Raw genomic sequence first — 24,026 nt, 5'->3', positions numbered from 1 at the left:
GGCATAGCAGCAGTGCTGTTCATCACCATACCAGGACTGTGAGGATCCAGATGTGGAACCTTGGCCCTGTGTGACCTGGGAAGTAAGTACTGCCATGCCAGGCAGGTCAAAGCCCAGCTCAGCACAACTCCCTCAGCACCTGTTTCACCCCATCAAGCAAAGGAATATGCACCCATTATACTCATCCCGCTACATGCAGGAAGGAGGACACAAACCTTCCTAAACCCTACGATTTACATAGCAGTCTGTGGCAGTGGTTTCCCAACTGCATAATGAGTAATTAACTTTGGCTAAGCTGATTCTCCAGAGATGAAGAGATGGAAAAGAATAATCGAAGCAAACTGTGATAGAGTTTTTGATTAAACAGCTGATGATCAATAGAAGTTATCTGCAGGGCACAGAGTGTTAATGAGCTACCATTCCTGTGGCAAAGAAACACCTGAGCCCACACTCCCCACCCTACATAGCCCACAGAGGTCAGGAAGACCTGCTCCTCCAGGACTGACAATGTGAGAACATGGGCTACTGCCACAGGTCTCCCCTGCCCTCATTCCTGTTAAAGGGTGATGGTGGAAGAAGGAAAAGAAATAACCTTAAAGAGGAACATGGCTAGAAAGAAAGGAAAGAAAAATGTTAACAGCTTGATTCAAGGCTTGAGATGCTATGTTTAGGGGGAAAAAAAATAATTGAAAAGGTATTCATAACCTTCTCAGATAGCTCCATTAATTTAAAGAGGCCTTAGAGCTCTGCAGCTGTAACCCGGCACCTAGCACACCTACAAGCGGGAGGAAGAAGCGCCAGCCCAGCTACCAGCTTTCTGTAACCAGTGATGCTAGGCACCAAATGACCCACAGCACATCCTGCAATTACTGTCCTGTCCCCACAATGATGTCACTGCAAAGTATTAGGTGCTAAATCTCAATACTTACTAATATCTTAAATTCATCCCCAAAGACTCTACGGCATTAAAGAGTGGACTTTATAGAGAATTTCTCATAATAACATAGCCACCTGTTTAATAGCGTGCAGCAGCAGCAAGGCTGTACAAGATGTTTCAGGGAACAAGTGGAAAGGAATGCTTCGTATTAAAGCTACAGAGAAGAGAAAAGGCTCGGAATGGCAGAGACACAGAATATCATTACCTCTGCCTGAATTTAGCTATTTCACTGTAACTAATCATTTTACTCTTCCAGAAATGTCTGGAGAACTGCTAGTGACCACAGGGAGCTGCTAGGATCTTTGTATTACATTTCCTCCCAAAGTTGCCTCCTCTGACAGCTCAGCCCAGCCTGCCTACAAAAGGGATTTGTTTTCCCAAAACTCACTTAGCCTTACCGTCCTTGGAGGGTCTAGGGAAAGCTGAGAAAAAAATCAGCAGACAGGATACTCTTTCTGGAGTGTCCCAAAGGGAACAGAGGGGATGAACAGCACATTAGGATTTCTCCCCCCATCTCTCAAATTCTCACGGAACTGGGGTTTGCAATTGCCCTCTGCAGAGACCACGTCAAGACAGATCATTAATACTACTCGACGCTGAGGATCTCTTGTATTAAAAAAGCACTGCAATTACTTAGTTCAAATCTCTATATTATTCAAAAGATCCGTATCTATCACGGATATAGTATTCACACTGCTGTGGGGAAATGTAATAAATAAGGCAATAAGCGCTTCCTTCCTCCAGGCTGGGATGAAACTCTGCATCTTGGAGAGCGGCACTTTCCTTGGGCAGCAAGGCTCGCACCCCAGGCTCCCTGCTTGATTCCTTCAGCCAGGAACTACAGCCAAGGTAGAACACAACTGTTCTTGCTCCGAGCCCAGCACTCGGGCTCCAACCAACTCCAACTCCAACTCCAATCAAGAGGGCCAGGAGGCAGTGCCTGGGTGGAATGAGGTCAACAGAGCTCCTAGGAGGTCAGGAAGGAAAGGTCTCTTCAGAATTAGTTGAGAGAGCAAAGCAGAAACATATTAGACTGTAGCACGGTCCCTGTGAAGGTGGAAAGGGAGGATTTGGATTTAACCTATCTAAGAAAGGAGCAGGAAAAGCTCAGAACTGTCATTTTGTGGGATCGTAATATATGGCTGACAGCTCCAAGAACTTGTGTGTCCGTCTAAACTCCTGACTCCAAAAGACTGGCTGTGAAAGGACTTCAGGTGGCGACTCATAAACACACAACACGGTCCAGCGGGCTGAACGTGGGCCAGCCTGCTAGCTGTCAGCAACCTGGTGTGACCTTGAGCAAATGGATGTCTTTCCAGCTGTCTCTCCTCGTTCATAAAACAGCGATGAAGATGCTTGGCAGCCCCTTGATGGGCTGGAAGGAGAAATGCCTCTTTCCAGGAAATAGCAGAGGTGCAAGATGCCAGGTTACATCTCCTTGTTAAGGAGAGGATAAAATAGCCTCCATCCCTCAAATACTCAGCTGCCTGCTGTGCCCTCAGTAAGGATCCCCTGACATATGGACTCTGCTGTGATCTGTCATGAAAACAGGACCGTCCCACGCCACCCCATCTCTGGAATTTGCCCAGTATTTATTTTTAACACAGCCCTCAGTGTGAATATTTGTGGTGGGATTCATATGAATCCATGCTGATCTCCAGCTCCGAGCTAGCCTCACCCTGGCTGTGCCAATAGCCAGGGCTGTCAAGAGAACAGATGGCACAATCTCCTCCATCCTCAACAAGGTGTCTAACACAGGGCAGACCCCAAGCATCCCACCTCCTTCCACATGTAAGAAGGAAGATTTGGGCAGCCACCTCAGATGGAGTTTCTCCTACTCTCCAGAGGTAACTAACTTGTCCTAGAGCATTAGACACATCAAACAGGGAGGGCCCTAAGCTTAAAATGGCCTTTCAGAATCATGGAGCCCTTTGCCAAGCTATTTATTTCTTTTGGGGTTTGGACTGTGAGTAATGGGATAGAGTAGGAGCTGTGGCCTTTCTGAGAGAAGGCTTGAAGATTGGGCTCCAACTTTCTGATGTATCAAGACCTCAAGTACAGCTTGAAGCATGAGGTCCTTTTCTTCGGTGTACACCTGATGGCCATCATCTCCCCTTGCTCAATGCTCCACATCAATTACAGTGCAGAGATGTAAAATGAGTGATACTTTTAATACAAAAGGCCTGTCATTTATTTATTAGCTGGCGACAGGCCCTGCAGTCCAGGATGGATGCATTATAAATCAACTGCATTTCTAACCATTAAAAATTCATCCAATTCATAATGTAGGACGTCCATAATTTCCTTATTAGTGTTGAGTGTGAAGGATTTTTCTTTCTCCTCCCTTGGTTTTATTTTGCCTCTTTGCTTTCCCAAAGATCTTGCTCATCTGAGGATTAGCTTAGCTTAATCCTTGCAAGAAGGAGGTGGAAGGGTGGGAAGGGAGACAAGGGCTGAAGTAATTTTTTTTCAGTGTTTTCTTCTAATTGCAAATTTGCCATATATACTCAGGAGACTTAGCTGCCTTGTCTCCTAGTCACACTTATGGGAGCCAGAGAAACTGTTCATCCCGAATTTAAGAGATGCTTGTATAGAAAAAAAAAATAAATAAATCCCTTTTTGCAAAGGGAAAAAAAGGAGGTATGGTGGTAGGACAGGAAAGGATGATGTAAAATCTATTAAAATGTATTAGCAAGATAGGAACAGGTGTCCAAACATTATAAACCAACACATTTCAAATGATCAAACATGCATAAATGAGATAGATATATAAATCAAAACAGGTATGTATCGTAACTTTCAGACTCTGCTCCAATCCATGGAGGAAAAAAAGGTTAGTAGGGCTGAAAGAGAGGCGTGACTCTTTGCAGACCCACAACTGTGATAGACAACTGCAGGTATTACTGCAACATCAGAATAAAAAGCCACCTGGAACTAACATAAGGAAAAGCTGAGTCTACATGAGGCTGTAAGTCATCACTTAGTTTGAGCACTGAATCCCATACTGACCATGCCTAGCTGCAGACAGGACAGCCCAATCGTTCATGTGATGCATACAGAAATTTTCACGCTTTCACCAAGTCTCAGTTTATTCCTGTCTTAAATGGATCTATCCAGGTAGGGGAAGGGAGAGGGGGCCTGAAAAACAGATTCAGGCAGGACTCAGCATTAGGTAACTTGCGGTCTGTTTAGAAATGAGCATGCAGGAATCTAAAAATGGATTATGCAATAAACCCTGCCTTAATGGGAGGCAAGCCCAGGCACTGAGAGCAATCCTTACATGCTGTGAATTCAATGTACTTTTCACCTCAAGACACTTGCATACAAATCTTACATCAGCTACACATGGAAAAGGGTTTGCCCAGTTTTCCACTGGGTCTGTTCACTTCAATAAATCACTCTGAGTTCAACAAGGCTACTGCTTTACGCTTAATCGTGGTGTAAGACAGCTGCTTTAGGTCAGGGCTTCAGAGGCACAACACCAGAAGTGGTGCTTCCACTAACAGCAGCATCTTCCTCCATCCCATCAACCCCACCAGCAGCAAACCAACTCCATCCGCACGCATGACCAACAAGAGCAAGACAGCCAGAAGGATGCTGAGGTGGACTGGAAATGTTCAGCAACCAAGAATGACAATTTCTTCATTTTTGTTATATTACATATGAAGCAAACGAGCTCCACTCTACAAAAGTGATGCTGCTCCGCCTGCCCCATGCTGCTGGGAGGCATGAGCCATCACTGCCTGTGCACACCAGTTCTCCAGAGCCAGCCACCACCCTAGGCTGGGAAACAAAAGCCCCCTTTAACATGAGAAGCTCTTTAGGCAGAATATCTCTTTACATGGGTCATTCCCCAGCTTTTAGAAGGGGGTATTATGGGCTGTCTAGCCCAGAAGCAGCGCTCAGAGTAGTTTTTTATGCTTTTTAAGCTCTACTGACATACAGCTTCTCTGCTACATCCTGGGCTGTACTTCTTGTCCCACAGGGCAGTGCTACTAATAATGTTCCTGCTCTGTGTGTGGTCTTGCAAAACTGCTCCAACTCCTAAACAATAGTAGCTATTTCTAATTAGGAATTGTAATTTAACTGTCGATGAACAAACAACAAGAGCCTGCAGTCTTCTAACCAGAGAGACAGCTCCTGTCTGAGCATGATGAGTCCCCATGCACTTCTAAGAGTTCACCTTAGAGGTTCTAAACCTGAAGAACAGTCCAGTTAGACTAAAAAGTCACAACACAATGTCCTTGCAAACTCTGGGAGGTCCCAGTCCCTTCAGGGGTATCCCACAGCCAGGTACCATCGTCACATCCCCCTTGTCAGAGGAGTGCAGAGGTACCCTAGCCTCCAGATACTTTCCCAACAGTCAAGCATTAAAAGCCGCAGTAAACTCATCACAAAGCAAGACAAATGTTTAACTGATGGCCAAAAGAAATCAGTACCACAGCTCTACCCACACACAAATACATACACCACCTATTTTTAAAGCAATCCACAGCAAAATTCACACAATCAACAAGCCATGAGGAGAATACTCTTGAGCCCCCCTTGTTACACCTGATACCAGGGCTGCCTGAGTTTGCAATAGCCTCCAGTCTTGCACTGTGTCACTACCTCTTATCCTGCAGGGATGAAGCCGTGGGCATGAGGAGCGTTGGCTGATGAACAGAGCCCTCCTTTCTCTGGCACGGACACTTCCTTCAGGTTTGAGTGCTGTGGGGTCAAGAGCACTAAAAGCCCAACTGCACAGGGAGAAGCACCAATACCTGGGCACACATCCAATAACGTGGGGAATGTAAACCTACTTTATCCCCATTTCATCCCATTTGTCTTCTCTCACCCTTCTACGAGTCTTGACTCATGCCAGACCACAGGAGAAAAGCACTCCTGTGCTGCCAGGCTTTGAACACCCACCAGAAATTGGAGATGCAACCATCTTTGATAACTTCTGGTAATCCCTGGCAGGAGAACTGCTCGGTCAGGAGCATCGTGGTGTCCCTGGCTTTGCCAAGAAAAGGCAGAGCTGCTGTTCAGCAGAAATCCACGTGTGCTTTGGCAGCATCAGTTGTGAGGCAGAGGTGATCGGTGTGTAGGTGTCATCGTGCAGGAATCTTAGCCATGGGGAATGAAGAAGAGCTGATTCAGCAACTGTTTTATGCCATGCCCAACACAGTGCATGTGTGAGCGGGTGGAGAGCACATGCCCACCTACGCAGGGATGGCGGTGTCTACGTGGGGGCCAGAGGATGCTGCAAGAGCAGTGGGAGGGTGCGTGAGCCCCTATATGAGATGAGCAGGGGGCTGGATACAAGACAAAGTATCACGAGTGCACATACACATCCTCCATGAAACAGCGCATGGCTTGGGCCAGCCAGTCCAACTCATTTGACGCAGGAACAAGGCTGCCAGGCAGATCGAGCAGCCTGCTGTTCTAGAGCTTCTTCAAATCCAGGAGGAAACCAGCTCAGGGTCTCCCCTCATCTGGCTTGTTAAGTGCTTGACAGTTCACTCCTCATGGGCTCACTTTCCAAAATCACCCCAGGCAAGCCAACCCTGCTTGCTGGCCCCACAGACACCAGGATTAAAAGGTCCAGAGGAGAGGCTTTTAGGCCAGAAAAGGAGGCAGAGTTTTGTATGAGAAAATACTTCCCTGTCCACTCCTTGATGTCTGTATCCAGAAGTATTTCCATCACCAGTGCAGCCTCTCTGCAGGTAGGTCAACATTAGCAGCCCAAAGCCACATTCTGCTTGATTTAAGGGTTTCTCTTCCTACTGGATCCCCATCACCAGGAATGTGTCTGCTCAATGTCACACACCACAGCTGTGCCGCCAGCATTGCTTCCCCACACCAGGGCTGGAGCCTGCTCAGCCCCTTTGATCTCAGGTATTGCTACAAATATCTTCAATGAACACACGTTGAAGTAACAGAGAGGGAATCTACAACCCAAACAGCTGCAGGAGGTAATCGGCTTCTGTACAAAGTCAGGTGCACATCGCATCTGCAGCAAGGCAGGGCTGCACTGCTGGCTACAGTGGCTCCTTCTACAGCAGGCAGGAGCCAGACAGAGCCATGTTTCCCACCCTCCCACCCCGCTTTTCTTTCCTCTGATACAATCACACAGACAATATCTGCAGAGCTGGCTGAGAGGGAAGGTATACACAAAGGAACTTGCCCACCTTCCTGAGACAGCCTGGAAAACTCTGATTTCTGTAGCACCATCATGGCAGGAAGGTCCGAAGGCTGACTTACTGAGCCAGAGGTTGCAACTCAATGTACAGATGCAATAGGCGGGATGGGCATTCCACCTCTGCAAAATGCAGCTTAGACTCCTGAGTTGTGGAAAACGTGGATATTTCTTCCACTTGCTTTTTCAGAGCTGGATGAAACGATGCAGAGCATAAAATTGCCACAGGTAAGAAAAACCATCTGAGAGGGCTGGTAAGAGCTGAGCAGGTTGGATCAAGTTGCACTGGCCATGCGATCGCTCCTGTTAGTCAGGTTTCACAGCCTGGGCAAGGGGATGAGAGGGCAATGCCGGGCACAAGGGAAGTTCAGTTCTGCTCTGGCAGGGGACAGAAGCAGTAATCTTGGTTGCCCACGCTTTTCCTCAGGCACCTGCAACATCTGCTCTGGAAGCAGCCAGCCAGAGCCTATGGAGTTTCTGTAACATCCAAATCTTTTGCAGGACAATCATATCAGTACTTGGAGCTCAGAGCAGTTTCTGAGAGGCAACCGCAAACCAGAAGGAAAGGAAATTTGGAGGCAGAAGGTCATTGCAGGGACATCCAATGCCTTCCACCTGCTAGCAGCTGAGAGTTGAGGTTGGGGTTTTTCCACAGACCCAAGCCACAAACTCAGGCTTTGTTAGGACAAACGAGGAAACACAGAACAGAGTAGCAAAAAACATATCAATGAGTATACAGCTGCTTATAGGTCTTCATTAAATCCCCTAAAGACATCTCATATGGGTTGACAAGAAGGACAAGACAGTGAGGAGCCTCAGTGCAGAAGAGTGCCTACTTCAGAGAGGTAGTGGGCATTGGGTCCTGCTGGAGAAGAGCACGGGGATTTCATGTTAGAGGAGAGAAAAGGAAAAGAGAAGTTTGGAGAAACTGGAGAAACAGCAGAGACCTGTGGGAGGGACTGAGACCTGTACAGCCTGGCCCCAGTCCGGGCGCTGGGCAGCAGAGTGCTGCTGGCACTTCACACTGGGTTCCACATTGTATTGCATGAAAATAACATTTGACAAATCCTCTCATCCCTGGAAGAAAAGAAAAAAAAAAAGAAAAAAAAAAAAGGAAAAGTTTCTCTTTTCCACTACCAACAGTGCTCCTTCTCAGCCAAATAAAACTGCAAGCATTTATAGCTTTATTTTTACGTTGTTGTTTTTGGTAAAAAACGGGAACATGAACTGACCAAAAATAGAAATGCTGCATACTTTTTAGCTTCCCATGCCCAGGATGAACAAAGCACACTAGGCAAACAAAAAGAATTTACAGCAGTAAGGGTAAATATCCTTATATCCCTCCCATTTTTGTTTTCAAGACCTATTTAGAAGCAGAGGTAAGACAAACTATTTGTTTAAAAAAAAAATATGATTTTTTAAATGACCACAATGTTCCTTCTAAACTGCACTGAAATACAAGATAAAGACAGGGTACTGAGTGAAAGAGTGCTGATGGCGCTTTTATTGTGTGATTTGCCTTGTTTTTTTCTGAAGTACTTCTTTTTAGCAGATTACCATGTATTTACAGTTAGTGTAATTATATCTAATTACTTAATTAGCATGAATACGTGTAATTACTAACTTCGAATATGTAATTATGTCAGGGCAGCCTGTAATAAATGAGGTTGAAAAAAGCCCTCATTAGGACTCTATGGAAGGACGGCTGCTCCACCCGTGTGGAGAATGCATCCCAGTCCCCTGACTGTGCCAGTCCTGGAAGAGGAAAACACAGACAGCTCTGGTTGTGTCTGGCAAAAACTTCCACCAAAACCAAACCACTTGCCCCAAAAGTCTTCACAACACTGGTGGGAACCAAGCATCCACTACTGGGAGGCAGAGAAGGATCTGCAAAGGATCTGCCCCCCAGACTAACCTTCTCCATCAAGGAGGATTCTTTCTTCTCATTTGTGTCTTGCTCAAGACAACCTATTTTGTTGGACAAGAAATATGATGGAACAGAACTCCAGAACACAGGCATTTGAGTAAAGCTTGGGAGACCAGATCCAAGAACTAATCTGTATCTGATGCACTGTGCTTATAATTAATTACTACTTAATTACTACTATTAAAGTAAAATAATCATCCAAAATGTTTCTTCTGAAACATTACCAATCTTTCACCACAGAAATCTCCAGCTGCTCATAAATACAAAACTTGAATTTTGCAAATTCACATCCTGAATATCAGAGGATGGATGGTAAGAAGTTGCTGTTACTGCCAAGCCTGTCTGAAAGGACTAATAGCCATCTTCTGGACACAAATGAAGGTAGACTGGATCACGTTTTACATTATCAAAACCTTGACCATAGGTTGAAGCCATGTGGTCCTACACCGTATTTCCTCATCACGTATTCTGTCCACAGCGCTTGCCACAACAAATACCATTCTTCTCTCATCTGCTTATTTCCAAGTACAGAGAGGTGAAAACTCACCACAACCTGTCGCTCCTCCTGCTGACACCCACCAAGCAGATATGCCACTTGGTTTCTCATCCATGTGCAAAAGATGAGGAGGAAGAGACTGTTTTAGCTTAGTCTTCTGAAATCAGTTTGTGGTTGGACTGTCCCCCCTGCCAAGCTCCTTCTTTAACCCTCCATGTAGAGCTGAGGATGGCTGAAACGACTGGCTGCAAACCCTAGTGCTGCCCAGCCTGCCATGGAGTTACAGCATAAAGATGGGGGGAGCATCTTCTCAGAGACTCAGTGCTTCATGAGAAAAGAGAGTGGTAGTTTCTTCCTTTCAGAAGCCCTCAGCCAGGAGGGAAAGAGGACCCTGAGCCAAGTTTGTCCCTCCTGCTCCTCTAAATCAGGTAGCAGCAGAAAGAGAGTGAGAGACAACCGCAAAAATCCCAGAAAGTCAGAGGTGAGAGCTGGCTCCTGTGCCCTTCATCCCATCGATGAGAAGACAGCACATCCCCAGTGAGGAACAGGTCTCTCTCTCCTTGAGGACACGTTAAGAAGAAGAGCGCACAGGACAGCATCGCACAGCGGGAGCGAGAGGGGCTGCAGCTCCGCTGGCAAGGAGCTGCTCTCCATATTTCAGCTGCAATTCCATTATGCAGAGCTAAGTGGCTGGGAATAAACATCCGTCATCCCTGCGTGATAAGCGATGTTTGCTAGTATAGAGGGTGACAGAAATCTATATCACATCAATGTACTATTAATACTGCATTAAGCATATAGAGTTTGCTCTCCTCATTGCAGCGCAGCAATGGATATCGGCATGTCCTCAGCCCAGACAACATCCAAGAGCACAGGGATGCTTTCAGGAGGAAGGAAGGAAGGAGAAAAGTTTCATAGTGGAGAGAGAAATTGCTGTAGCAACACCTCAGTGCAAAGGAGAGATGCTGGGTGCCATGGAGCACCTTTGCTCATGGCTGGACAGCAGCTCTGTGGGAGGTGGGTGGCAGGAGAGAGATGAACGCCTGCATCAATACAGGCTCAGCTGGGCATCGAGGCACTCCCCAGCCCAGAGGATTTCTTTCTACAAGTGACAGCAAATGAAGAAATGTTTGTGTCCAAGCCCTGCACAGGAGGAAAGAAAAACCCTCCAGCATGAAAACCATGGGGAGAACACGAGCAACAAATATTCTCCAGCTCAGGTTTAAGCTGAACAGAACACATCAGATCAAACGACCCCCTTACAACAAAAGCTCCCCAAAGCACAGTTAATTTAAAAGGTGAATTATGAAACTCTCCAGCCTCAAGCAAAGCCACCAGTGAAGTCAAAAGTGTTGTCCAAGTCAAGTCTTGGGGACTAAAATACAAAACACACACCAAATCCAACTCTGCCTGAGGTCTCAAAGCCTGGATTTTGTCCTGTGAATGACAAGCAAATCTAAAAAATAAAAGGGCTTTCAGCTTGCCAGCATCCAGCTATGGTTTGCCTCTTGCTAGCACCCAAAGGGAGTGCCTGTGTGGGGGTTTGATTTCAGTCCCACTGCCTTGCAGCCCCAGGAAACCTAGAGCTCAGAGGTGGCAATTTGTCGTGGATTTTCAAGGGTGCAGAGTTGTCACTAGCACTACACCTCCCCACTGTGGCACCTTCCACAAGAGAAGTGGCTCCAGATACCACCCTCATGCATCTATGTGAACCCTTCAGAGCATAATCGAGTAGCCCTGTGAAACTCTGAGGCCAAATCCTGCTGCAAGCAACTTCCCCTGCAACCCACCCAGCTCTGACAAGCCCCACAGGGCAAATATTCAGAGAAAAACTCAATCCTCTGAGGTTTAATCTCTGGCACCACACAGCTACAACATCAGCCATGTCTTGCAATGGTCGGCGCATAGATTCAAGAGATTCGAGAAAGCACAGGAGAGGAAGAAAAAAATAAAGCAGCAGAGCCCCCCCTCCCAAGCCATCAGAGTTTGCAAATCATTTTGAGATGAGGTGCTACAGGAAATGTAAAAAAATTAACGGCACAGAAAAAACCCACTACGTTCAGGTTCTCTGCTCCTGCCTAATCACCGCACTCCTCCTCCCCTCTCTACAAACAGACCCAATTTAGCACACTAAAATGAAAATCAAAGGGAAAGCAGGGTGCATTCACTGGGTACACCCCACTGCTCTGCAAGCAAAGCACGGCGATAACGGCTTGGGCATGGGCTCACAGCACCCGGGAGGGTGCACGGCGGGGTCTGCCCCAGGGACACCTCCACCAGAGCAGCGGCTGTGGCTCCCCATTCCCTGATGGGAGAAGCGGTGGCCAGGGAGCAGCGTGCTCCTGCCGAGCACTTCACTGAAACGCTGAATGAGTTTCTGCAGGTTGGGAGATCGGCCTCCTCCCTCTTTCCAGGGGCTGTAACGTCTCCTGCACTCATGAGTCAGCAGCAGCCAAGGGGAGAACAGAGGTGACTTTAATGCAGCACTCCCCGCTTCCAGCTGGGCCACAGAGATAGCACAAGTTGGGGGGGGTGGGGGGGTGGTTCCCCCCCCCCCCCCTTTTTTTTTTTTTTTTTTTTTGTAACTTTTTTATATTTTTAGAGTTCTACCTGGAACCCAGACACACCAAAAAGATGAGCAATAGCAGGAGAGGAATGTTATCCAAACCTCCTGCATCACTCGACTTGCATCTCAGAGCTGGTAAGAGGCTGGGAGAAAACTACTGGCTGGCTGCGAGCTGCGTGTTGCGGAGGGCTACATTCGCCACTCGCATGGGAAGCAGTGCAGGACTCCCAGAAAAGCATCCTTTTACCCAGTACTTCCCTTTTACACTCAGAATTCAGAAACACGAAATAGAGAGGACCACCTGATCACCACCTGCTAGTCTACTGAGCCCGGTTCACAACCCAGATTTACGTGGGCAAGGTGCAAAAGCTTTACAGAAGCCCATCAAACAAGACATCCAGCACCTAAGCCTCCTGTTCTTTATCTCCACGCATCTGCCCCACCTATGGCCACATGTTCTGAGCTTCTCCCTGGCCCGGTGGGGAGCCAGGGAGACAGCCCCATGGCTGGGAAACTGCTGGAGGAGGAAGGGAAGGCAGGTCCTTTCCCCAGTCAAGCAGGGGTCCCACGCTCCCAGGTGGCTCTCGCTCACCCCTGGGACTTCATGCTTGGAGCCAACAAGGCAGAGCCCGGCTTTGAATGGCACTTTCAGGCAAGGGGGGGAAGGTGACTGGCGGGTGGCGGCGGGAGGGTGAAGGGAGGTGAAGGTGAGAGTGGAAAGTCTTCTCTGGAAGCACCTACATGTATGTTGTGATTTCTGAGACCTGAGATTCACTTTGGTTTCTGGACCATACCAAGACCCACTCCCTTCAAAAACCTCTTTTTCCTCTTTCTCATCCCCTTAACCTCTTGCTCCTCGTCCTCCTCTGCCCACCCCCCAAGCCCATCCCCTGATCCTCGCAGGGGGCTCCAACCGGATCGGGCACTCACACGTGTCTGGCTTGTGGCAGTTGTGACCTTGTCGGAAGTACTGAGGGTTCTCAATGACGGGAATGCGGGTCATGCCGATCACCACCGTGTCCGGGCCAGCATCCAGGGACGAGGGCGTTGTGATACCGTGGTTGATGTGGTGGAGGGGACTGGCTGAATCCTCCTCTCCGCTGATCACTGCCACAGGACCTGCAAACACCATGCACATCTGTCAGGCACAACAGGAGAAAGGGGACCCGCGAGACCTGCTGACCGTGCGGATACAGATCACTGCAGGTCAGCAGTGGATCACCACCAGCCCTTGGACAGGACACCTGTCCTAGCACTCCTGGCAGCTGTCCCATCCCCAGGGCTAGTTTCTCCAGGCACTGGAGGCAGGGCAGGGAAAACACCTGTAATTTTCTTTACTGGGTTTGGGCTACCAGGCTAACAATCCTGCCGGGGTTAAGGTAGCTACAGGTGAGACCACATTACAAGTGAATCCTACACAAAGTCCTCTCTTAGAGCTGTCACAAGATAGATCAGTCACTGTGGTGCCTGTATACCCTGGCGTCACGAGCTTGGCAGAATACATAACTGTGCTTAGACTGGAGAAACATCACCTGTAAAGAAGATCTATTTCACCCAAACCCACTTTCACACCATTTCTCTTGCCCAGTATGTTTCCCATCTTGTTCTCCCTCCTCCAGATTCACCTACGCACACATACAGAACCCTTCAGTCAGACCGATACCTACAGGGACCTACAATAGACTGGAGTAGATAGTGCTCAGGTCATGCTGCCCCCCATTACCATAACAAAAGGCAACATCTCCCCCTTAACCTCCTGACCCCAAAAAAGGTCACAGTACCATTAGACAGACAAGGAAATGAGGCAAAGTAATCAGACCCCCAAGATGGGAGCGAAGGAAACCTCCTATCCCTCCACAGACTCTCTAGTGTTCATTAACTGAGTTCACTAGAGCAAGAGCACAGAGGAGGTTTCCCATGGGAGGACCCCTCTGCCACGCTGGCACACCTTAGAGGTCACAGGCACCCAAGGATGGCAGAGAGGAGACACTCCAGCAAGATATGGAGAAGGTGGTGCCACAACCTTTAGGCTGAGCTGCAACAAACCCAGAAGATTCCTTCTTCCTTGTCTCCTCTAATTCATCTGCCACCATCTCAACTACTTCTTAACTCCCAACTCCCCATCTGCTGCTTGCTCACAGGACCTGTCACCATTCCCCAGTAGACTGAGAGCTCAAAGTGGTCCCTCTGCGCTGACCCCCATGCAAAGTCCTGAAGTTGCTGCTCCATGAGTAAGGAGCCTCAGCACAGTCCACATGCCTTCCCAAGTCCCACAGCACCCATTTACGCATTCTGGTCTCCCTCCGTGGAGAAGGTCCCCAAAACACCAGCACGTTCAAATGCACTCACATCATTCTCCCTTCTGCAGATGACCAGCCAGCAGCCACGCTCCGGCTTCTTCAGCCTCCTGCTCCAGCTACGGCTCCTTAACACTCAAGTGCCTGCACGCAAAGGCATCAGTGCTCTTATCTTGCCCTAACCAATGGCAGGCTTGTTCCCATAGGTAATGAGAAGTGATGAAGGAAAGAGCATCCATACCTGAGAGCCAAGGCCTGCTTCCCACACATACTTCACAATACTCAGCTGTACCCCAATTTTCAGCTTATGCTTAATTTTATTTTTAGACCTTCTAACTTCAGCCTTTGCTTTCCAGCCAAGGCTGGAAACCTCAGGGGACATCAGGCCTTAATACATTATTCCCCACTTCCATGTATTCTCTACCATCCTGAGGCCCAACCAGCAAACCAACATCACAGACACCTCCGTCATGAAGTGAAACCCTCTAATCCATGCTGCAGCCATTCGTGCTATGTAAACACAGGATCCTGAGGAGCTAGGCAATGTGGGGACAGCACTGCAACCTTCCACGAGAACCTCCCTTATTCACATATTCACATGGGGACAAAAAAATCCACACTCAACTAGAGATGCTGCTTTTCTCCTGTCTGGATGCTACCAGGGGCTACCAGAAGCTCAAGCAAAAATGAGCGGAGATGCTGCATTGAGGCTTCAAACCTATTCAAAGGCACCAGCCTTTTACCTGCATCACATAGAAAATGCCTCTCTCCCATCAGTAATCTGCTTCTAATTGCACAATTACTTTATTATGTAGCACTAGCAACAAAGAGGGGAGTCTTCAAATCATTTTACTCTCCCGAGCTTCTGGGAGGACAGGGTGAACATCAGCTCCATGCAGTCATTCTGCCTGCATTATAAAGGCTGCTCATTTTTGGAGCTTTGAGTATTGTTTGTTCTTCCAAGTGGGATATAATAAAGTTATTGTGTAATTAGCAGAGTCCTGGCAGCCACGACAGGTGTTTTAGTCACAAGGAAAAAAAAAAAAAGTCTCCTTTCATTGTGAATTCCTTCTGGCAGGTTCTGGCCTTTTTTTCCTTTGCTCCCCAGGCCCACATGACTTCCAGCTTTTGAGATGCAGAGGCAAAATGCAGCTCTTGCCGCAAGATGCCTCTGTTGGGACTATGCACGCTGTATTTCTCCAAACACAAAAAGCAAACAGGCAATTTTGGTTTGAATGACTTTTGTTCTTTTGTGTTGTCAATTCTTTGCATGCGAACCAGGAGGATTGTGTTATGCATGGCGTGCACGTTCCCTCAGCCATACCGTGCACCGCTGGCCAGCCCAGCTGCAGTGGGAAGGGGAGAACTCTGCATTTCAAGGTGCAGTTCACAAAACAAGTCATAAAAATATCAGCTGGTATAGACTGGTGCAGATAATGTGAGGAGATACCAGGAAGATCTCCCTTGCAGTGGAGCAGTGGGAGAGGCTGTTGAAGGCTTATCACTTTCCCTAAGTGGCTGAGGTGTTGCTTCAAAGGAAGGTACCTAATCAGGCGGTGGCATGTGAAAGGCCTCTCTAGTGAATTATATGAAGGAAGTCTTAATTCTCCCCTGCTTTGAGAGCAGAAATAGCACCTTTGTGACAGGGAGCAAAGAGGACATCTCCTACAGCATTAGTAGTGGAGGGAGATAGTTGGTTTCAGAACGAGCTATGGGACAGAGGTCAGGTTGGCACAGACCCTGCTAGGGACATACCCCTCGGGGGCTCACAGAGCCCTGCTAGCACTTAACCCTCGCTGTTCCTGCTTGCACAGCACTTCCTCATGCTTAAGAAACACAGATCAGGGCAGTGTCCTGCTGGCACAGGCAGGTTAGGACATGGCTACATCTAAAACAGTAGGGCATGCTCAAGGAGGTCAGATACTTGTGAAACTAAGTACAGCCAGCATCTACTACCCAATGGTCTGATGGCAATTTCCTTGCCAATAAACAGATCCAGTGTCACCTTCTTTACACACCACAGGTTTTTTTCTGCAGCTCACTTCTTAGGAGGACTTTCTACATGCATTATCCCCAGTTTCATAATCCAAACCTGTCCAAGACCTATAGGGTAAGAAGTAACCATATCTCAGCTGATCCACAGTTGCAATCTCGTTCGCCAACAAACACAGAGTCCTGCGAATGAACTTTACCTCTTAGTCATCCAGCTGAAGTCAATGCTACCAAGATGAGCCATTTACAATATACACCAACTCTCAGAAGCTTCAGAGCCAAACTGATGCTCCATGATAATCTCTACCCCTACCCATTTCTGCAAAAGTGGGAAACCTCAAGAACTGCCAAGACAGTTACAGTCCTGCCACCACAGGGAGAGTACAGCACATGAACTATATTCTACCCTTGCAATAATCTAGGGACAGTTTACTGCCTGACTTGGGTCACACCAGCCCCACACAGCGCTGCTGCCTGGGCCGGCTGGGCATGAGCCCCCCGTGTGCCCGGGTGGCCAAGGAGGCCAGCAGCGCCCGGCTTGTGTCAGACACAGCGTGGCCAGCGGGGCCGGGGCAGTGACCGTCCCCCTGCGCTGGGCACTGGTGCGGCCGCCCCTCGAATCCTGGGGTCAGCGCTGGGCCCTCACTGCAGGGGGGACACTGAGGGGCTGCAGCGTGTCCAGAGCCGGGCAGGGGCTGGGGAAGGGGCTGGGGCACAAGAACCATGGGGAGCGGCTGGGGGGGTTCAGCCTGGAGAGGAGGGGGCTCAGGGGGGACCTTATCGCTCCCCACAGCTGCTGCAAGGGGCTGCAGCGAGGGGGGTCGGTCTCTTCTCCCAGGTCACAAGTGATAAGACAAGAAGAAATGGCCTCAAGTTGTGCCGGGGGAGGCTTAGATTGGGGATTAGGAAAAATTTCTTCACTGAAGGGGTGGTCAAGCACTGGGACAGGCTGCCCAGGGAGGTGGCTGAGTCACCATCCCTGGAGGTGTTTAAAAAAGTGTAGGTGTGGCACTTAGGGACACGGTTTAGTGATGGACTTGGCAGTGCCGGGTTAACAGTTGGACTCAATGATCTTAAAGGTCTTTTCCAACCTAAATCATTCTGTGATTCTATGACTGTATTTCCAGATCCTGAAAAAAAATCAAAATAAATCACATTCTCAAGAGTCCTAAGGAACACATCTGATGGACGCAATGCACTAGCTTTCAAGTTTTCAGAAATGTTTCTGAAGATGATAGGCACTCAGCTGGCACTGACTATAACACACCATTTAGCAGACTCATCCCAATGTCCTCCACAGGATATAATTGGATTACAGACACTTTACAGCTGAGGACTTCTCCAAATTTCTGCTCTTAACTCTTTTTTTTTATGGGGGGAGAAGTGTAGAAATCTGGACAGCATTATCTCCTACAACACAGTCATGGCTCTTTATCACTTTCATTCTTTCGTTCCTATCTCTTCTGGCTGGTCACAGCTGAGATCCAGTTCCCTCTAAGCACATGGCCACGCTGTTGCCCCTCAGAGACTCAGACAAGTGCTGGACTCACTGCACAAGCCTGACACAAACTTCAAAAACATTATCGATATGAAGCAGTCACTGATCACTTTTATAGCTCTGACACTCAAAATACATACTGCCATTAGTAACGCCTGGAAATAAAGCAGCTACCGCAGCTTCAACTTTTTAAATCTGTCTTGGCAATAGCATATTTTTTTTGCTGTTAAGTAGGTAAAGAGGTTGAGTTTTCTGAAGTATAATGCTGATGAATGGCTTTATTTGGAAGAACTCTCACCAGCTTCAGCAGAACATTTTCCTGGTAAGGTTAAAGGGAAAAATGGAGTAAAATGAAAAAGAGAGTACAGATTTTAAGATTTAGGTTTACCTTCCACTTGACAGAGAGAAAGGCAGAGGGACACAGAGAAGGAGCCAGTTTTGTACTGCAAAAATGCAGAGTAATAGTCAAGGGTAGCCTGGGGTAATTCCTGATATATCATCCTATGATCTTAAAACACAATCTAAAACATTCTGGAGCTCCCCTGATACTTAAAACCTGAACAGTGATGCACTAGCTGTTTCTGTGAATAGCTCAGTCTGTGTTACGGACAAGTGGATATTAACTAGAAAAGGAGTCTATTTGTTGATACTTCAAGAAGCCTTCATACGTTCTGAACATCAGACATGTTACATCTATATTCTGAAAGGCTTTTGATGGCTCTCCTCCTACCCAAGCAGGAGCCTCATCGGCCAGCAGCATCCACACTGTCTGCAAGGACAGAGTTCAGCTGTTCTCCATGCTAAGCCCATGCAGTGTTCCTGCCAGGGAAGCAACGTCAGCAGCAGTGGAGCCACAGAGCTGTGGGGAAAGGCTGGGGAGATACTAGGGCTGCCCAGGACTACTACCCCTTGGTGAAGAGGCGGTCAGCCCCTGCTCCAGCCCAGCATTACAGCCACTGCCAACCTGCCCCTTTGCAACACCCATGGGAGAGTCAGCCACCACAACCAGAAAATGAGGATCAACATGAATCTGATGTTAACCAAAGAGCAGCGAGGCAGCTTGAAAACGTTGCTTTGGGAAACATCACAAGGAGAATGCTGTTCTCCCTTCCCTCCCACAGCTCCTTTACAGCCAACTCCTCTTCCCCAAGACGCACGCCTCATTCAAACACCACTGTTCCTGGCCTCACCTCCACCCTCTTTTTCTTCCCCAGCCTCCCAGTTAGGCTATGTTCCACCCATCCCAGCAATGTTCCAACTCTTCTTGCTTTGCATCCATCCCGATATTATCACCTCTGCAAATATTGAGCAAATACTCTTCCAGATTGCCCCAAAGTCTCTGCTTTTCAGAAAATCTGCTATCGTTCTCTACTCGGCACTCTTTCCTGTGGCTAAACTGGAGTTTGTCTTGGTGTTTTCCTTCACCTCCCTGTTCTTCTGGAAGCTCTGTGAACCAGGACATACCTTTTAGTCCATGTCTTGAATCGCCTGGTTCATTCACAGTGTTATATGAACAACTTGTAACTTAAGAAAAATAAAGCAAATAATAATAAATAGCTTAGGGAGCCCCTGTTTGCATGATCATATCATAATGGTAAATTATTTATCAAGGCTAAGAGCTATACTTTCTGATAAAATGTAGGCTCAGGAATATAGGGTATTTCATAAATAACCACAGATTAGAGAAGGTAATGGTCACTTCACAGACATCCATAACATAATGAATGCCCCAAAGCAGACAGGTGAAGAAACAACAAAAATTCCAGCTTGCTATCACAGTAACCTCTCCAAAGCAACAAAAATGATTGAAGGTGTAGGAAACATGACCTCCAAGGGAAAACTGAAAGAATTATGCTTTGTGTGGAGAGGAGAAGACTGAAAAGACACGTGATAACAGCCTTCAAATATGTAAAAGGTTGCAGCAAAGAGAAATGTAATAGCTGTTCTCCATGTCCACTGGGGATAAAACAAGAAATAATAGGTTTAAATTGCACTGAGGGAGATTAGGGTTTGAATGTTTCCCCTAATGCCTAGCAGTATGGATGGCTGAGCACTGGAACAGATAACCCAGGGATGCTGCAGGGGCTCAGCCACTGCTGAGCTGGGAAGGGAAAGGTTAAAGAAACTTCTTTCAAGGACAGCTTAGCTACAGGGCCTGACGCTGCTCAGAGCCCTCCCAGGCTGCAGCACTTTTCACATGCATCCAAACAGCCCTCTGCAAGGAGCACTCTTCTCTTTTTGATGCTTCCAAAGAAACTCCAAGCAGGGACATCACCAGCGCTGCTGACCGCATTGGGGCAGCATCTGAGGCACTGTGGGTGCAGCACTGGACAGGGATGGGGCTATGGTCTCTCCAACATGGTTTCGGAAAGGACAGCGCCGTCCACATCCCAGGCCACATGCTGAGGACAGAACCCGAGTCTGCTGAAGCAGAGTGTGATGTGACGAGTGCTGCAGGGCAATCCTTCCCTCACCACCCATGGCTCTGGGAGCTGTTGCTCAGAACACCATTTTTTCATCAAGAACAATCGCTGCAAGAGCTAATTGTACCATCCACGTTTGTCTGTGTAATATAAAGGAGCCATGTAATTAACCTACTTAATTAAGAACTGTATATGACCCATAACTAGAAAAAAAAAATGCTCTCCTAGTAAAGTGGGTCACCATGCATTGTATAGCAAGCACTGAAGCAGACCTCATTAAACTCCAATATATATTATATATAAAATCCCCTCTTCCTCTGACTTTAAACCCCTGTTGACGCTTCCATTATTTCCCTGATCTTAATCTTAAATGCTGTTCTTCAAAGGGCCACATCACCGACTGGCAAGTAGATAATTCCAAGGCCAGATCTCTCAGCCTAGCTTTACAACTCTAAGCTATACGTACACACATACCTGCTTATTTTTAATGCAGATAGAAAACTAACCCCCAAACTTCAGCTTATCAGGAAAACAAACAAATAAAAAAAGTTTACAAAAATCCAAACCTTTTGCTGGAGCTGAAATCAAACCATCCCTCAGGGCTGATCTCTGCACCAGCAAGGAAGGGAACTGAAACTCATAAAACAGTAAGCGAAAGCACAACAAATACAATTAAAAATCTAGCCATGCTCAGAGCGAGATTGCATTTACTGTCTCATAAAGAGAGCCTCGTCCTGTCAGGCAAACAAAAGGAAATCAATTTGTTAATTTTTATTGGCAGATGTGGGCACGTGGCCAAGTCAGTGTTCGGTGCCTACACAGGACCTGCTTGGAGCCAGACTGCCGTGGGCTCCAGCCCATCCCCGGCCCTCCTGCAATGGGAAGCAGCCACTTCCCCTCATCCTCAGGGTCCCCAATCCAAACCAGAGGACGGCCCATCACATGGCGCCTCTTCCCCTGAGCCACAGCAGACCCCTCGCTCACACAAAACACTGGGCTTTAACTGGAGAGCTCCTAATTCCAGCTTTGTCCAGTATGTTTGCTTTGTCACCACCACTTCAACCAGGTCCAAGCAGCTTTTCCCACAGCAGGTTATCCCTGCATCCTTGTACAAATCCTACAACACACCATGGGAGCTGGAGGGTATCACTGCAGAGGCCAGCCCATACGGCACAGCTCTGGCTCAAACCATGCCGTGGCCAGCTGCGGAGCCTGCAAAGGTGCCCACCCCTCCTGTGCCATGCCCCATGGGGCACAGTCTCCCCCATCAACTTTTTGAGGAAACAGAACATATAAAAAGTCACATCTTTCAGCTATGCAGGCAGATGAAGACTCTGAGAATGTAAATTTGAGCTCTCAAAGGGGTCTACTCCAAATCCTCAGCTTCCAGCCCCTCCAGCAGCAAAGGCAGGAAAAAATGGCCAAGCAACAATCCATTTTCCCCTCTCCTGAATGAGATGGTGCGTTTGGGGCCCTAACTATCTCAAGGAGGTGAAGATCCAGGTGAACTTTGGGGTGAAAGGGAGTGAGGGACAGGCCTGAGGGCCTTGCACCCACCACCACTTGGGTCAGACACATGGCTGCCCACCCTGCTGCCACCTTCCACCCTCTTAGAAATTGCAGATGCATTATTGTATAAAGAAGGGCTGGCAGATCCACATTCAGTGGGAAATCCCTACACAGGTGATCCTCACAGCACCTTCCCTTCCCAATGAAACAGTCTGCTGAAATACTGCCATTTACAAAAGCCGCTTTCCCTTTTTAATATTGACATTTCATTCTCTCTCCTGATTTTTTCAGGTGTTCACAGGGCAAGAAGGTAGCTCTTGCTGCAAAAAGGGATGTGTCAGGGCAGAGGGGCTTCGGCAGCCCTGTGCATCTTCCCTTTGCCTATTCCAGCCTCCAGTCATCCTGGTAGTGCCAGTATGGAGCATCATTCCAATCTCATTGTGGGCAGAGGATCCCCAAACCTCCCTCACTCCTCCCATGTCCTTTCCTACCCCACTTTCCAAGTTTATTTATTGAGATCAGACACCAATCCTATAAGCACTCACACTCAGGAATGGAAACATTAAGATCAAGTCATATAAAATATAAAGTCAATGGCACAAATGCATAAATCCAGCAGAACAAGCAACAGAAAATGCTTACAGTAAAAATGACGAGACAATCTCATAATTAAAAAGGGAGGAATCTGACAAGCCAGGGCCATGTGTGACAGCAAAGCCAGCCAGAACCCACAGGAAGGCAAAGCAGGAATTTTTATATCTGGGCTTAAAGCTCCTGACCCAGCAGTACCAAACCTCTTCAACTCAGAAAGTGTATAACCAGGAAAAGGACAGCAAACAGGGCACAGGGGTAATCAGAATGTTTTAGATTCAGCAACACAAGGATCTGCTGACTCTTTAAGTATCAACAAGTTAACACCTTCTCCTGTATAACAGAGGATGGATACTGTGAAGCCACTGTGTTTGCCAATAGGAAAAGGTTTTCACCACTAAGGTCAGGTGAAACAACTACCTAGTAGCACAGAGAACAGGAAAGGAAGAAAAGTATTTTATTCAATTGTTGCTGCACAGAGAAAGATAGCATTTCATCTGGTGATGCTGGTGCTGGCATTCAGACCATCCCCAGTCACCTTCCGCCATTCCCCCCACCTGGCTTCCCCCATTTGGTGGTCACAAGCCAGTTTTTCCCATTGCTAGGCATGCATGCTCCCCATGGAACGTGAGGAGCCAGCTGAGTTCCAACACATCCAACCTTGCAGACAAACCTCCTGAGATGGCATCTTAGCACGGCAGAGCCAGCACCAGCAGCAACCAGAGCAGAGAAACGCACACCTGGATGAGGCAGAAGTGAGCAGAGGCACCTAGGGAGGCAGCATCTCTGTGCGGCCAAACTCCCTGCATGGTCCCCCTGCCGCCCTCCTGCTCCAGCCCTAAAGCCAAGTCTCAGAAATGGCTGGTGGGGCAGGATGGGGGTGTTGGTGGGTACTGGATATTCAATGAGACATCAAAACAAAGTCCCTGTTGCCTTATCTCCCCTGCACAAGGCCATCATTTCCATCCCTCTTTATGGGATCATCTCCATTTGAAGCCAAAACCTCATTTTCTTTCCCCAGGTCTCCATCATCTCACTGCACTCAGTGCCAGAGCTGGGCACCATCCTACCTGTCCCAGATCCTCTGCTTATTACTGTTGACCATTTTGGCCCCATTCTTCCTGTTGACTAGAGATTTGCCTCTTAGTTTTTTCCAAAGTCACCAAGCTGTCACCTCGGGGGCACCTTGAACTCTGGAGCGGCACAGGCTTTACGAGGCGAGAGCTGGGCAGCGGCTGGGTAAAGGCCTCAGCAGCACCTATTAATCTCTTGGCTCACTCATCCCTATCACAGACACACCGTAAAAATGATATAAGCATTTCATTCAAACGGCACTGCAGAGAGAGTGGGGAAGAGCACAGGGCCGATTGATTTCCAGTATGTCTACTCTTTACCTTCAGGTATAAATACAACAGCAAAATCAATCGGAATAACATCATATCAGCTTTCTAATCTCTTCTGTTTGCAAGACGCGCTTTATATACTGTGGCGTTTCCTACAGCTTGTCTACAGGAGGCCCCAGCACCTCCGCACCCCCCACCCTGCCCGTGCGCAGCCGCTTCCTCGCTCTCAGCCCCTCCAGGGCGAAGCTTCAGGATCTGCAGTTCCA

General features: G+C 47.9%; 1 protein-coding gene across 5 annotated transcripts in view; it reads right to left on the bottom strand.

Annotated features, from left to right (window-relative positions):
• Nucleotides 1–24,026, bottom strand: part of NTRK3 (neurotrophic receptor tyrosine kinase 3) — a 223,671-nt gene that overhangs the window by 84,613 nt on the left and 115,032 nt on the right. For all 5 annotated transcript variants that reach the window (XM_080396202.1, XM_080396201.1, XM_080396199.1 and 2 more), the window contains one exon: nt 13,038–13,226. In XM_080396202.1, the coding sequence (XP_080252328.1) occupies nt 13,038–13,226 (189 nt within the window). The remainder of the gene's footprint in view (nt 1–13,037; nt 13,227–24,026) is intronic.

The sequence above is a fragment of the Falco punctatus genome, assembly GCF_963210335.1.
Source record: "Falco punctatus genome assembly, chromosome: 7".
In the NCBI taxonomy this organism is placed as follows: Eukaryota; Metazoa; Chordata; class Aves; order Falconiformes; family Falconidae; genus Falco; species Falco punctatus.
The sequence above is the reverse complement of the archived record's forward strand: the minus strand, read 5'-3'. Positions and strand labels throughout refer to the sequence as shown.